General features: G+C 35.6%; 1 protein-coding gene across 8 annotated transcripts in view; it reads right to left on the bottom strand.

Annotated features, from left to right (window-relative positions):
- Window positions 1-313: 313 nt before the first annotated feature.
- Window positions 314-14,819, bottom strand: part of LOC106873756 (mechanosensitive cation channel TMEM63B) — an 84,905-nt gene continuing 70,399 nt past the window's right edge. For 4 of the 8 annotated variants that reach the window (XM_089353370.1, XM_089353372.1, XM_089353373.1 and 1 more), the window contains 4 exons: window positions 13,255-13,370; window positions 7,868-7,906; window positions 1,873-1,911; window positions 314-964 (listed from right to left, as the gene is read on the bottom strand). In XM_089353370.1, coding sequence (XP_089209496.1) covers window positions 836-964; window positions 1,873-1,911; window positions 7,868-7,906; window positions 13,255-13,370 — 323 coding nt within the window. In that variant the 3' untranslated portion in view covers window positions 314-835. The remainder of the gene's footprint in view (window positions 965-1,872; window positions 1,912-7,867; window positions 7,907-13,254; window positions 13,371-14,819) is intronic. The other 4 variants (XM_089353375.1, XM_089353374.1, XM_089353376.1 and 1 more) reach the window with 1 other exon arrangement.

The raw sequence follows: 14,819 nt of genomic DNA, 5'->3' as shown, positions 1-14,819 counted from the left end.
GCTTCCTAGTACAGAGTGTACTCGGTGCTTTTGTTATGCCACCAGCATCAGTGAAGTTACCAAGTAACTTGCAAGACTACAAACCCTGAGAGAGGTAGCTTGATGTTAGGGGTTGAGGGGGTCAAAATATGAGAGAAGGGACCAGCACAGAATAGTATTTGATTTAAATATTTCATCAATCATAAAAGGATAGAAAGCAGAGTCAACCATAAAAATAAAATTAAACAAATAGAAACAAAAAGGGAAAACAAAGCAAAATGTAATTTTAATAAAAAATAAGACAAGTTGTTAATGATAATAAAATGTTCTAAAGTGATTTCATTGAGTGCTTTATTGATATTTCTGGAAGAAACTAACAAAATGTAAAATTGCAAAAACAACAAAAAAAAAATCTAAAATGAATAGATAACTAACGAGGTGCTTAAGTAAAAAGAACCTGCAACAACTAACGAAGAATAAAATTTGTAAAAAAATAGATTTGAGAAATTGAGTGAAATGCAGAACAAATCAATTGTAAAGCAAGAAATTGATTTTAAATGAGAGAGAGAGGGAGAGAGAAGTACAGATGTACAAACAAAAGAGGAAAAGTAATTTAGCAACATGTAAATAACTAATTAATAAATATAAATGAAATATTTTGATTTTTTTTTAATGTAAAAATGTTTGAGGTTTTTTTTGTTATTTTGCTTTTTCTTTCCTCTCTTTTGTCTCTTCAATAAATTAAAACAACTTAAGAATTCACACCAAAAAAAAAAAAAAAAAGTTAGAAATAGAACTTAGAAATGAGAAACAGAAAGAATAAAAGATCAGTTCCATGTAAATGTCATTGTGGAGATCATCCGTCAATCAAGTTTCCTGTGTCTGTGGAGACAATGGCACCATAATTATTGGTATTGCTTCGAACAGAGTCTACCTGCCTGGCATCGCCTTTGGAATCATTCTTCAGAACATTGGCAACAAATGGCTGAAAGATCAGAAATATCACAATCAGTCAATTTGAATTACAACATAAATGGACAAGTAGAAATGAACAAAATCGATCTATATTATAATATGATAATATTAGATGCTTCTGTCTGTATGTCTCTCTCTCTCTATCTCTCACTCTATTATAACCACAAAAAAAAAAGGCCATAAATATTTCACTCTCTAATGCAACAATAGTCTTTGAGACTGATGACGAGCAAAGACTCAGAAACATGTCTCTGGATGCAGATGTAGCTGGGTAGAGGTGCTTGTCTCCCCCTTGTAAACATAAGGACACAGGGAATGTGTCAAGGCCGACAGGAAGCGGTGCAGCTTCTTAGGTCTAACCAACAGTAGTATTATTCCCTGCAGGGGACTGTCACATTAAGTTGACAGCACACAACTACTTCATCGTATCGCTACTGCATAAATCTCTCTGAGAGATTTAGAAATATATTATTTCTAAATATATTATTATTTTCCACTTAAATGTTTGTTGATATACAAACAACAATTGTGAATTTTTTTTAAAAAAGGGCATGAAAACATTGACCTCAACAGAATTTGAAGCCAGGACATACAGACAGATGAGATACCACTACGTATTTTGCTTGGCATGCTAACAATTCTTACAGCTCACCACTGTTCTGGAACTGCAGAAAAGGTTTTAACACTGACATCAGATCTCAATCAGTTTAACATCAGGTTTCATATTTCAGGATCTTTACAGAGCATCACACAACATTTGTCATTGGTTCAAATCCAGTCTGGCGCTTGTTTACACACACCCAGAGATAAGAGAGTTGATGGTGATTGCAGATCAAACCACACAAGATGCAGTGGAGATGTGGTTTTAAAAACATTTCATCACTGAAGGAATATATAATAAATGTCATTTTAACTTACCTTAACGGGTTCTGTCTGTCGGGAATCAGCAGTTAGATGCTACAACAGAGAACAGAGAGAGAGAGATAAAGAGAGAGAAGGAAAGATACAGAAAGACAAACAGAAATAGAGAGAGAGAGAGAGAGAGAGAGTAAAAGAAAGAGAGACAACTAAATTTACAATGACAATTTTCCACCAATACCAAAATGTGAAAAGAGAAGTCAAGAGGCATCCTTAATTCATCACACAGCGTTTATAATGCAAGATTCAGCAACTGGCACATACCAGCAAAACTCATTTCATACGCATATACACACATGTACACATGCTTGTATATGTGCGTACACACACACACACATGCTTGTATATGTGCGTACACACACGTACACACACAACTACCACTAAAGGAAGCAGCTTAACCCCAAGAGCAGATAACTGGGGTGAAGCAAATGAAAAGATTAGAAGATGTGCAACATCCAACTCTATAACACTAGAATGAAATGAATGAAAATGACCCCAAAACCTTCCTGATATACTTTTCTATTCTGTTGTGTTTATCAGGAACAACAAAAACAAAAGGGCCAGTTAGGGGTTCATATATTTCAGCCATCTGATCGACTCAAGCAGAACAAATGCAACATCATCATCATCATCGTCGTTTAATGTCCGCTTTCCATGCTGGCATGGGTTGGACAGTTTGACTGAGGACTGGCGAGGTTTCTACAGCTGGATGCCCTTCCTAATGCCAACCACTAAGACTAATGGGTGATTTTATATTTGGTCCCTCAGTTTGTTGCTTTTTAGACCTATGTGAAGGCAAATGGCTCAGTGGTTAGGGTATTTGACTCATGGTCATAAGGTCGAGGGTTCGATTCCTGGCAGTGCCTTGTGTCCTTGAGCAAGACACTTCATATCACATTGCTCTACTCCACTCAGCTGGCAAGAACAAGTCAACTGGAACCTTCATCATCGTAACCGGCTGAGTGTCAGTTTTCTCACCTATGTCTTTTTCTATTCTCAACCACATGGTTTCAGGTTCAGCCCAACTGTGTAGCACCTTCAACAAATATCTCTACTCTAGCCCCAAATCAACCAAAGCCTTGTGAGTGAATTTGACACATTGAAACTGGAAGGGGCCATTTGTGTGCATATGGACACAAACTGTAGAGTAGTTTAAAAAATAAATAACAGTATTTAATACTCTCTCTCCTTCCCTCTCTGTCTGTCTGTCCATTTCCTTTATATATATATAGCAATTAGAAAATGGAGGACAATATGCTGCACCCAACAACTTGCAGACAGTGTATCCCGTTGAATTAATCAACTTAATTTGTAATTAAAGTGACAAAAAACCACAAAGTACAAGTGTTTATGACAAACCATGTTATATTGACAACCGGGTTTTCTAATTGCTATATAAATTTAGGGTAAAACAAGCCCCCCCCCCCCACCTCCCTTTTACCCTGCCATCGCTAAAATAGAAGGCTAGATACATTGAATAACATGGTTCTTGGTGTACTGCAGATAAAGTGTTATGTCTCAACGCTGCTGCTATCTAGCACCTTCGGATGATCTCTACTCAACCACTACACAACTGCTACTCAACATTCCTACCACTGCCAGACTACCTCTATTTATATGTCTTGGGAGATCCTACTTCTTCGCCTGGGGGCGTTGACACAACATAAAGAAATAAACAGGTTTGGCATGGTTGGAAGGTCTGCTCCATCAGGGTGATTTGGGGATAAACAACATCAACAATTAAATCTCAGCGAGTATGAGCATATTTTTATAGCGCTTGTGTTTGAGAAGAGACAAATCTCTAGGCAGATAGATCTCAGAACAAGGTTAGTTACATTGGGAGATTAGAGATGTACTGGATTAATTGAAAGGTTTAGAAGATTAAGGAAAAGACAAAAAAAAACCAGTGGTCTATCTAGCTAATCTAACATACTATGAAATGTTGGATCAGGAGAAAGACTGGACAGTTGAGTGAATGAGGATAAAAGAATCTTGGGCGATCCTTCGGTACAAGTTCTCTAAATGTCAAACCGTTTGACAATCGTTCGGACGTTAATCAGTGACAGCTGAGAAACCCATCCCTTAAGAACACATGCCAGTTATCTCTCTTTCCCCCTACTCTCTCGCTATCTCTTAAAAACACATGTCACTTAGAATTAGAGATAGAGAGAGAAAGCGAGTGATAAGTGACATGTGTTTTTAAGAGAGAGAGAGAGAGAGAGAGAAAGAGAAAGAGAGAGAGAGAGAAAGAGAAAGAGTGCCTGCTGTCTGCTACCTGCTGACTAACGCCCTTTCCCTCTTTCTTTACGGAATTGATGTAAACAAAGACATGTTGACCAGCTGACTACTGGTTGGCAAATAGCGCACTACTATCGAATGATCGCCGAATCTTGGTTAACTGAAAAGTTACAACACTACGATCAAAGTACTTCATTCTCAATGAAAGAGTCCATGTGGCTGTAAATAGGTACCATCAGTTGTTTAGCTCTAGCACAGTTCTGGCTGAACCTATCATAAAAGATGTCCCAGCCATAACCATCTCGTTAAATTTGTCATCCCCACCATTTTTATCTCTTCTTGGTTCCACCTTGATCACCCCCACCTTCTCTCCTAATATGAGTAGTCATATGACCCATCTACAGTTAGAAACCTGCTGTTCCGGTCCCTTCCCTTCTACTTTAACCCCTTGTTGCTAAAGGTAAAGTTGCATCCCTTGGGGTTTGTAGCCTTGCAGGCTGCATAGCAACTTCACTAGTGCTGGTACCGTAAAAAAAAAAAAAAAAAAAAAAAAAAGGCACCCAGTACAATACGAAGGACATCCAGCCATAGAAACCCTGTTAAACTAGACGATGGAGCAGGATGTAATTCTTGGACCTGTCAGACCCTGTCAAACTATCCAACCATGCCAGTATGAAGATGATGGTAATGTCTACAAGACTATATCACCTTGTTACTTTCTCTCTTGAAGACAGTAGAGCGAGATTTGAGAAGATATGTGTGCTGCTACATCTAGCAACTCAAGTGATCATGTAGTGGCTCCCCTTGCCAGCCTGAAATACTCTGAGCCAAGTAATTTGCAGTAGGGAAGTAGAAGATTCAAGATGTACAATAACTTGATGAAGTCAATCCCATACCCCCAGCTGCCTGGAAAAGCTTAACAGTGGTATGTTCAAAGGAGAGAAAGATGAGGCTCTTGTCCACTTCCTGGTCATCATCATCATCGTTTAACGTCCGCTTTCCATGCTGGCATGGGTTGGACGGTTCGACTGGGGTCTGGGAAGCCAGGAGGCTGCCCCAGGCTCCAGTCTGATTTGGCAGTGTTTCTACATCTGGATGCCCTTCAATTTCCATTTGATTTTGATGTACTTGACTGAATAGGTCTCCTCAAGCACAGCATGTCGCCCTATAATCCAAGGTACTTTTGAGTGGGCTGGGGCTGGCAACTACAGCTGTGAACTCACTTTATTTGCCGGGTCTTCGCAGTCACAGCATATCTCCAGTGATCTCAGTCTTCCGTCATTGCCTCTGCGAGGCCCAACGTCCAAAGGTCAAATATTTTAAGTATTGAAGAATAAGAGTTAATGTTTTGGTAGATGTATTAAAAAGGAGTGTATTATTTTCTGATGTGATTCTGTATCGAAATGATTCATGGTACATACAAGATTTATGGCTGAATAAATGGAATAATAAAAGGAGAGAGAGAGAGAGAGAGAGAGAGAGAGAACACACAAACAAGACAGAAAGCCAAGACAAATATATAATAGAGAAAGAGAGAGAATGTGTGCAGGAGAGAACACATATGTGAATATCTATGATAGAGAAAATGATACATAGGAGAAGAAAACAGAAAATGTCACCAAGTTTGAATGGTAGTTTTTACAATATTATTAGCACTTATATCATTGAACATTGTGTCTTTGTATTCATTTGTTGTCACATTCCTGGTATTAATTAATCCCTGGCAGTATTCCTTTATTTGCTTCTGAAATTTGTAGGACATATAAACATAAGTTTTCTGTGAGGATATGAAGAAGGAAACTAGAAGATATGAGTGGTCTCAAGGAATTGATGATGGAACTGATGAAGGAAGGAACTAACAGCACCAAACTGCAACCAGAAACAAGCTGCCACCAAATATTTGGCTAAGAACCAATGTCCAAAACAAAACACAACAGAAAAACAATAAAAATATAAAATAACCAAGAGTTTGTGAAATTCAGTTTGGAAGTTCTGCTGGAGAATCCTTAATGGTTAAACTGATTTAAAAGGAGAATCCTTAATGGTTAAACTGATTTAAAAACAAACAAATTAGGGAAAAAAATATCAATTTAAGTAAATTATGACAATTAGAAGTTTGAAAATAAAATAATATTTGAAAATTGTAATTAAGCAATCTTCTGAACATATTTCTATAAATATAATTCTATAAATGTAATTTTCTGAACATACTTCTATAAATGTAAAGAATAAAATATTTTGAATGACACAACAAATTCACTATAATACAAACAGTGGACTATAACCAGACAATGAATGATTAAATTACAACAGTTCTTACAGTCCATTGTTTGTATTATAGTGAATTTGTTGTGTCATTCAAAACATTTTATTCTTTACAAACAGTACACAATGCTTCAAGCAAACTACCATACTCTCCTATCTATAAATGTAATTTTCTGAACATATTTCTATAAATGTAATTTATTGAATTACTCCGAGTCCCGAGAAACATGGATGTTAAATGATGAGGAGTTCCCAACATTTTATTGAATCTGAAATAATCATTTATTTCATCCACTTTAACACAAGACTATTGATTATTGTATTATATAAATATGACAGTGCATGACATAGTGGTTTGAGTGTTGGATTCCTGATTGTAAGATTGCAGTTTCGATTCTTGGACTGGGCAGTGCATAGTGTTCTTGAACAAAACACTTCACTTCATGTTATTCCAGTCCACTCAACTGGTAAAAAGGAGTAATCCAGCAATGGACTGGCATCCCATTCAGGAAGGAATATATAGACAAGAGAAACTGGGGAATCAGCCCTATACTTCTTACAAAGTAATGTGGACTAACCATTATTATATAAATGTTAAGTAATATTTCTAATATGTCTAAATTAGTCACACTAAGTGTCTAACGGTCAACAAGTTATTGTTGTTACTGCATAGATCTGATCATTTAAGTCTGAACAGACCTTTTGATCAAAAGGTTGACTAACAATCATATCCACTTCACTTGATAGATTATGATAATATAATAATCTACATCACTTAATAAATTATGATAATCTAATCTACATCACTTAATAAATTATGATAATCTAATCTACATCACTTAATAAATTATGATAATCTAACAGTGAAATTCCTAAGATTCCTTCTATAATGTTAATTGCAGATGAATCTTGGTAAGATAAGAATGAAACACAAAATTACATTTCCATTAGAAATACAACACAATCTGGTTGTGTTGATCACACATTTTCATATCGATTATATATTTTTGAAGTGACAGTGAAGTTGAAATAAAGTATTTAGTGAATGATAAATGTTTTGTTTAAAGTACAGTTTAGGATAAAACAAAACTATGGAAGGACAATGTCACTAACATGAAAACCAAGATAGAACCAATGAATAAGTTTCTATAATAATAATGATAATAATAATAATCAAAACCCTACAAGAAATTTTTGAGGTGTCCCAGAAAGAAGTCACTGTAGTAAGGTGTAACTTTGGAGAAAAAAAAAATAGAAGATAATACATTTCAGATGAATGAATATGTTAATAATGCTTTAAGAATTGAAATAAAATAAACCATACACCTAATGAGAAAACTGAGGATTTAGAAAATGTTAGTGCAAAATCACCATGAAATAAATTATTTATATTGCCGTGAATTGCTTATCTAATGAAACCTGACCCAAAATCCTTCAAAGAATTGTATATAAATGCGTGTATTTATGGGAGTGGCGAACTATGGTTACATACCTGGTACAATGCTTCATCATCTGAATCCGTTGGAGCACGCTTAAAGAGGTTGAAAAATAAGAGAAGAATGAAGGAGGGTACCAAGAGACATCAAAAAGATGTTACAAGTGAGATTAAAAGATGATGGTAATGGATAATTGTCATCATGCAGCTGAAAGGACTCAAGGCATGCATATAGACCAACTCCATTAAATGAACCAACTCCATGCAGATGCACTAAACTCCATTAAAAGCTTGCACCAGCCTTTCCACAAAAGACACCAATAATCAACAGAAAATGCCGTAATAGAGATTTAATTACCAACGACAGTCTTGATTAATTAAAAAGTAATATTTGTTAAATTAATTCTATTTTTATTTGAAATGGTGAAAAAAAAAAAATGTTGTGGACAATGAATCAGAATTATTGGTTGAGGTAAACAATAGGACTACAAGACCATATTCTTCACTTATTAGATATTTGCCTGAATATTAATTAATATAGATAAATGAAATAAGACAAATGACCTTTTAGTATTTAATTGTGGTTCTTTAGGGTCTGAGTTCAAATTCAGCAAAAGACAACATTGCTTTTTGCCCTTTTGTGGTTTGCGAAAATAAGTACCAGTAAAATATTGGAGTCAATAAATTCTACAGTTGTTCCCTGACGCTGATCGATGATTCACTGCTGGGTACCTCTGATCCCTGAAGATCATCCTGCAGGTTACCCAGACTTGTGTATAGATAAATACATATAAATAAATGAAAGACAGCATTTTGCATTTGAAATGATGGTGCTGGGGCCACATAAATATTATCCATGCCAGTGCTGGGGCCACATAAAGTGCCTCAGTGCCATTGCCACATAAGGTGCACCTGTGTTGGTGCCATGTATAAAGCACCCAACACACTCTGTAAAGGGGTTGATATTAGGAAAAGCATCCAACCATAGAACCAAAGTCAAATATGACTAGAGCCTGGTCCAAGTCGCCAGCTTTGGTCAAACCATCCAACCCATGCCAGCATGGAAAATGAACATTAAAAAAAGATGATGATGATGAGGGCATCATCAGTCTCTAAAATTGGAATAATTTTATTTAGAGTGAAGAAGTATGGTTGTGTGTTTCAGAAGCTCATTTCACCAGGACAGGTTCCAGGTTCAGTCCCACTGCATGACAACACCTTGGGCAAGTACCTTCTACTATAGCCTCAGGCTGACCAAAGGTTTGTCAGTTAAATTTGGTATAGACACAACGTAAAAGCCCATCACAGGGATTGATCTGTCACCTAGTTTAATACCCTTTGGCCTGGTACATTGGGTACATTTAGCAGGGTTCACTGTTACAAGGCCAGATCTTCAGTTAGAGAACAATTTCTCCCTTTCTCCTACCAATCTCATGAACCTTAAAAAGATTCATGGACACTGCTTTTCCTCCGGTGACTACATCATATATGATACAACTTTTTATGTGAATTAGTTGCTTCAGATTTAGACAATACAAACCCTCAAAATCTTAAGTTTTTAGGGGAATTAGAAAACATTTCTTGCTGTTTTTGTCCTTTTTTTTTTTTCACAAATATTAACCATCAAATATGCTTTAAACTGAAACATCTTTGGTCTACATTATCTTTTAATATTTTATACCAATATGGCAATAGAACTAGCAGAATCCATAGCAGCATTTCGTCAGTCATTATGTTCAAATTCTGCCGAGGTTGACTTTGCCTTTCATCTTTTCAGGGTTGATAAAATAAGTACCAGTTGAGCACTGGCATTGATATAATCGACTTATCCTGCCCACCAACACCAAATTGTTGGCCTTGTGCCAAAATTTGAAACCAATATTTCATACCAACAAAGGCTGTGATGTTGAGCATTAGCTACCATTTCGGTTCCACATCAATCCTGAATGAGTAAACCTAAGATCAATAGCACCCCACCCATGTCCAACCTGTCATTTTTCAACAAAATGTATTTACAACTACAATATTGAATGTGTCATATTTAAAGAAAATATGGTAAGATTTTAAGGACATTTACTTGCTATTTCTAGCAGACTGAAAAACCATATAAAGGATCACTCATTTGCTCATTATAGCCTTTAGTTTTGTCCTCATTTGAGATCAAATCCTACTAGGGTTGATTTTGTCTTTCATCCCCTCCAGGGTTGATTAAAGGAATATCACTAACAAAATACATTTCAAAGAAACACATCAGTTCTCTACAAGACTTGGTCTTCAAACTCTTTTAAAAGACAATCCAATATTTTATACACAAACAGAGAGGATAGGTCATTGTGACATGCTGAACGAGATACAAGATTTAATTCCATCCATGACACACACTCTTGATTTTACAATACTTTTCATTCCTCTGGAATTGTCAAAAAGAAAAAAAAATAACAACACAAACATGAGGACCAAATTTATCACAAAACCATTAAAAACACTGACATTCTGGTGCCAAAGACTGAAATCAGTTTTCCATGCAAGGATCACAATGTGGTGAATAAGTTATTGGAAAGTCAAATCTCTGATGATCTTGGATTTGGATTTTGAAAATAAACCGTTCCACTTAAATTACAAGGCTATGAATCTGGTCAGTCAACAGTGAAATTAGCGTTAATATATCTGGTACAACTAATGAGGGGAGCAATAAAAATCTAACTAGAAATCATTGTCAATAACTAAAATTGTTTTCATTTTCTTTTTCCAGCAAGTACAGAAAATAACTCTGGACATGTTTCTGCCTTATTAGGATCTCATCGGAGGGTTATTTATTTATATTACATCCTGTGAACAGCATTGTTTGTTATGGGTTTTCAATGGACCAGTCTGTGATTCATTGAAGTTTTGATGACAAGAGAGAGAAGGGAATGTTTGTAGAACTCACAGAATATTCAAGACAAACTGTTTAAACACCCATTTATCAGCTTTTTCACTGGTACTTACATCTATCAACGCTATTTATCATTGAATGAGATAAATATACATTATATTTATACACATGTGTGTGTGTGTGCATATGTGTACATACATAGGATCTATTTTAAAATGGGGGCACCAGTATTTTCTTAACGAAATACTAACGAAACACTTTGAAACTTGGGACACTGGTAGAATGTGTCATATAAAACATCTTTTACTTAGTCTTCTTAACAAAAAAAAAAAAAGGAATTCGCAAGTTATTCCATGTTAAAGTTGTCGTATTTCTGTAATTTCAACCAATCACTGACGTTTTTTCAGCTCAATAGAGTTACTGCTGGGCGGTCATAAAAATGTTATTCCCTGTGACATATTTCATCCGGTTTAATCGTAATTTATATGCATATATTGGGTTTGTTGGGATGGTCATAACTGGAAAACCTTTGATAGCAGATTCCACTGCATTAGCTCTGACTTGTGGGTAAATGGCAGTCCCCAGTGTCTCTACCCCCACCCAGTAAGCCAGTCTGGTATAGCTTTGTTCTAAAACCAAGAAAGAAGCAAAAAGGGTTTAAGAAGAGTTTACTCTGTGTGTGTGTGTGTGTGTGTTAAGATTAGGAAAGTATCTATATTTATTTGCTGTAATATATTATATAGGATCAGATTCTTTGATCATATCAGTAATCTGTTAAATTACGCTGACCATATAAAAAGAAATGTTGGGAAGCATTAGTCTTGAAGAAAGTATAAGAAAGCGGCACATTGAGAATGAAGACAGCCAAAGACAAGGGTGAGTATTTGAAGCCAGCACGAAAACCAATACACGAAGCAAGCACAAATACAATACATACAAGACAATTGGTTAAATAATACATCATTAATGAAACATTGATAGCCACATATATAAACATTCCTCTGTTGATTCAAGTTGTAACTTGTTGAACAAGAAATAACAAACATATATTGATAACTGTGGTACACATGCAGCTATAGATGTATATAGGATATATGTGTGTATATGATTATATATAGATTGCTAATTGTATACATTTGTAGATATATATAATAACAGCACATTTATTGGTATAGATGTATTTACGATATATATATGTATTTATTTCTGTGTTCACTGAGGTACCATGCACCTTCGTAAACGTGTATTATGTGAGTGTATATGATAAATATATATATATGTGTGATAGAATTTGAAATAAAAAGTCCTTGCTACAATATTATATATTTGAAAAAAAATGGATGGAAAATGGCATTTCTGATCATTTTTCCTTTTTAATAATTAGATGTTTATAAATTAGGTGTTTATAGATCAACAGCTAATAATTTATAAGCTAATTATTAAATGGAGAAATTGCCAGAAAAGCCATGTCTATTCATTTTTTTCAATTATATACACACACACATATATATATAATGTATATATAGTGTAATGATGCGTGGCTTTCAGAATGCTTTTAAAGTGTGTTTTGTAATGCCTGGTTCATTACATATCCAGGAAGAATACCAAACCTGAAGAACAAAATCATCAAAGAATTAACAGGAATATCTTAAATACAAAATTCTCAAGTTGCTAGACTTGATACAGTTGAAGAAATTGGTAAGTGGTATATAAAAGAAACTCTTATGGAATTGTAAAAAATGAAAATTTTAAGTAATCTTGTAACAGAATATGGCTCCCATCCCAAATATTTATTGAACTTTTGAAGGAATTGGCAAGCGATCAGAATCCATCACAAGCCTTAGAGAATAGGGTTGCACTTCTAATATATTGTGTTTCTCAAAAATGCTTTCAACGTACCATAATTGTTTCTTTTTTTCCAGAATGGAATTAAATATTATTGGAGACTTTTTGTTTCACTAACCAAATTTTCTTCAAATACACAAAATTTGAGGAAACTAAAAGTTGATTCTTGAAAAGTCTGAGCAATTTCTCATCATTAACCAAATCTCCTGACAAAAGATTGCTAAGACTAAAATTGTCTTTACATTTTTAGTATTTTTTCTTCCATTTTTTTTTTTTTTCAAATGTCAATTTTGAATGTTTCAAAAATATTTTATTAAATAACCATTTCTGAGCACCATTGGATGCTTATTGAGTTCTTTTTGAGAACTTTTTGGAGCCCATTAGGTTTGTCTTTCTATGAAGTCAATGTATCATTCAAATATCAATCTATTTAGAATTCAAACGTCTTAATTATTCTGCTAGTGTTTCTTTGCAGCATTCTGCTTACCAGTGAAGGCTGTGTGATTATTAACTTCACCGCTCTGTGACCTTCGGTTGATCTCATTGTGCTGCACTTTGGACAAGTGACTTCTACTATAGCCTAGGACCAACCAAAGCCTTTGGAAAGCATAGGAGCTTAATGTTTTTAAATAGAAAATAATTTGTATAAATGCTTTCTGGATTTTTTTTTTTGTTTTTGTCTGGACAAACAACTTATTTCTTTCTGTTTGTAGGAGAAACTTACCTTATAGTTTGGTGTCAGCCCTTTAAACCAGCCAAAACTGATACGACCAAAGAATACGAGGAGTGTGAAAACCAGAGCAACCAGTGAGAAGAGAAATGTCGGTTGAAATGTATCCGCTAAACAGGAGAGAAAAATGCAAAGAAATGAATAAATAAATGTAATTTTAATGAGTGATTTGAGAATTATTAATTGCACAATTAACCACTTCTTATTTCTTTACTGGCCACAAGGGGCTACACACAGAGGGGACAAACGGATTAAGTCGATTATATCGACCCCAGTGCGTAACTGGTACTTATTTAATCGACCCCGAAAGGATGAAAGGCAAAGTTGACCTCGGCGGAATTTGAACTCAGAACGTAAAGACAGATGAAATACCGCTAAACATTTCGCCCGGAGTGCTAACGATTCTTCCAGCTCTCCGCCTTCATAATTAACCACTTCACCACATGTAATCTAAACATAACATTAAATGTTTCGTCATCTAATTCCTATCAATTTAAACCAAAACCACATATTTCATACCTGTTTCTTAACACTGGCAGGTGTGTGTGATTAAGAATGTCATTTCACAATGATGAGGTTTTAAGTTCAAGCCCACAACAGCTTAGTTCTTTCAATTCGATATCCTAGATAAGAAATTCCATTCAACCTGCTTTGACCACCCCCAGAAGTGTGATGGGCATGCCCAGGACAAACTCAGAAAAAAAGTGATCCCTTGACTCCCTAGGACTCAAAGGATACTATTGAGACCAATCTAACTGTAATTCATTTCTTAAAATGTAACACTTAACTGAGCTACAAGTTTATACAGACTCTACTGCAAACCAAATGAGAGGATGCTGTACATTGACACCAGCTTCCTGCTACCAGCCTACAGAAGATGCAGATTCTATTTGCAGAAAAGAGGATCATTTTATAACAAAAAAAAAAAAACAACTCACACAAATTAGGTGCTTTTTGGAACTAAAAAAAGAGAAATTTGCAGATACTGCCCTCATGAGCACAAGTTTATTTTGACAATGTGGTCATGTTCCTTTTTGAAGTATATACTACACAAAATCTCTCATCACCCTTTTACTCTGTCCATCTCTCCTTGCTTCTGTCGCTTTCATTCTGTCTGTCTGTCTGTCTGTCTCTCTCTCTCTCTCTCTCTCTCTCTTCTACCACACACTCACAGCAATAAATATGTTACTAACGTCATTCTTTAACCTCCTTTATCACAAGGCCTGAAATTTTGGGGGAGGGGGCCAGTCGATTAGATCGACTCGAGTACGCAACTGGTACTTAATTTATTGACCCCGAAAGGATGAAAGGCAAAGTTGACCTCGGCGGTATTTGATCTCAAAACGTAATAAACTGCGCTTGCGAAGACCTGTCGAGGCAAGTGAAGTCATTGTCATGGCCAATGACAGTACCGCCTGATTGGCACCCATACCAGTTTCACATAAAAAGCACCATTTGAGCGTGGCCAATGCCAGTGCCAGCGAACTGGTCCCGTGCTGGTGGTACATAAGAAACACCATCAAAGCATGGCCGATGCCAGTTCCGTTTGATTGGCCCTC

Source organism: Octopus bimaculoides, chromosome 6 (genome assembly GCF_046866305.1).
Source record: "Octopus bimaculoides isolate indiv1 chromosome 6, ASM4686630v1, whole genome shotgun sequence".
NCBI classification, from domain to species: domain Eukaryota; kingdom Metazoa; phylum Mollusca; class Cephalopoda; order Octopoda; family Octopodidae; genus Octopus; species Octopus bimaculoides.
The sequence above is the reverse complement of the archived record's forward strand: the minus strand, read 5'-3'. Positions and strand labels throughout refer to the sequence as shown.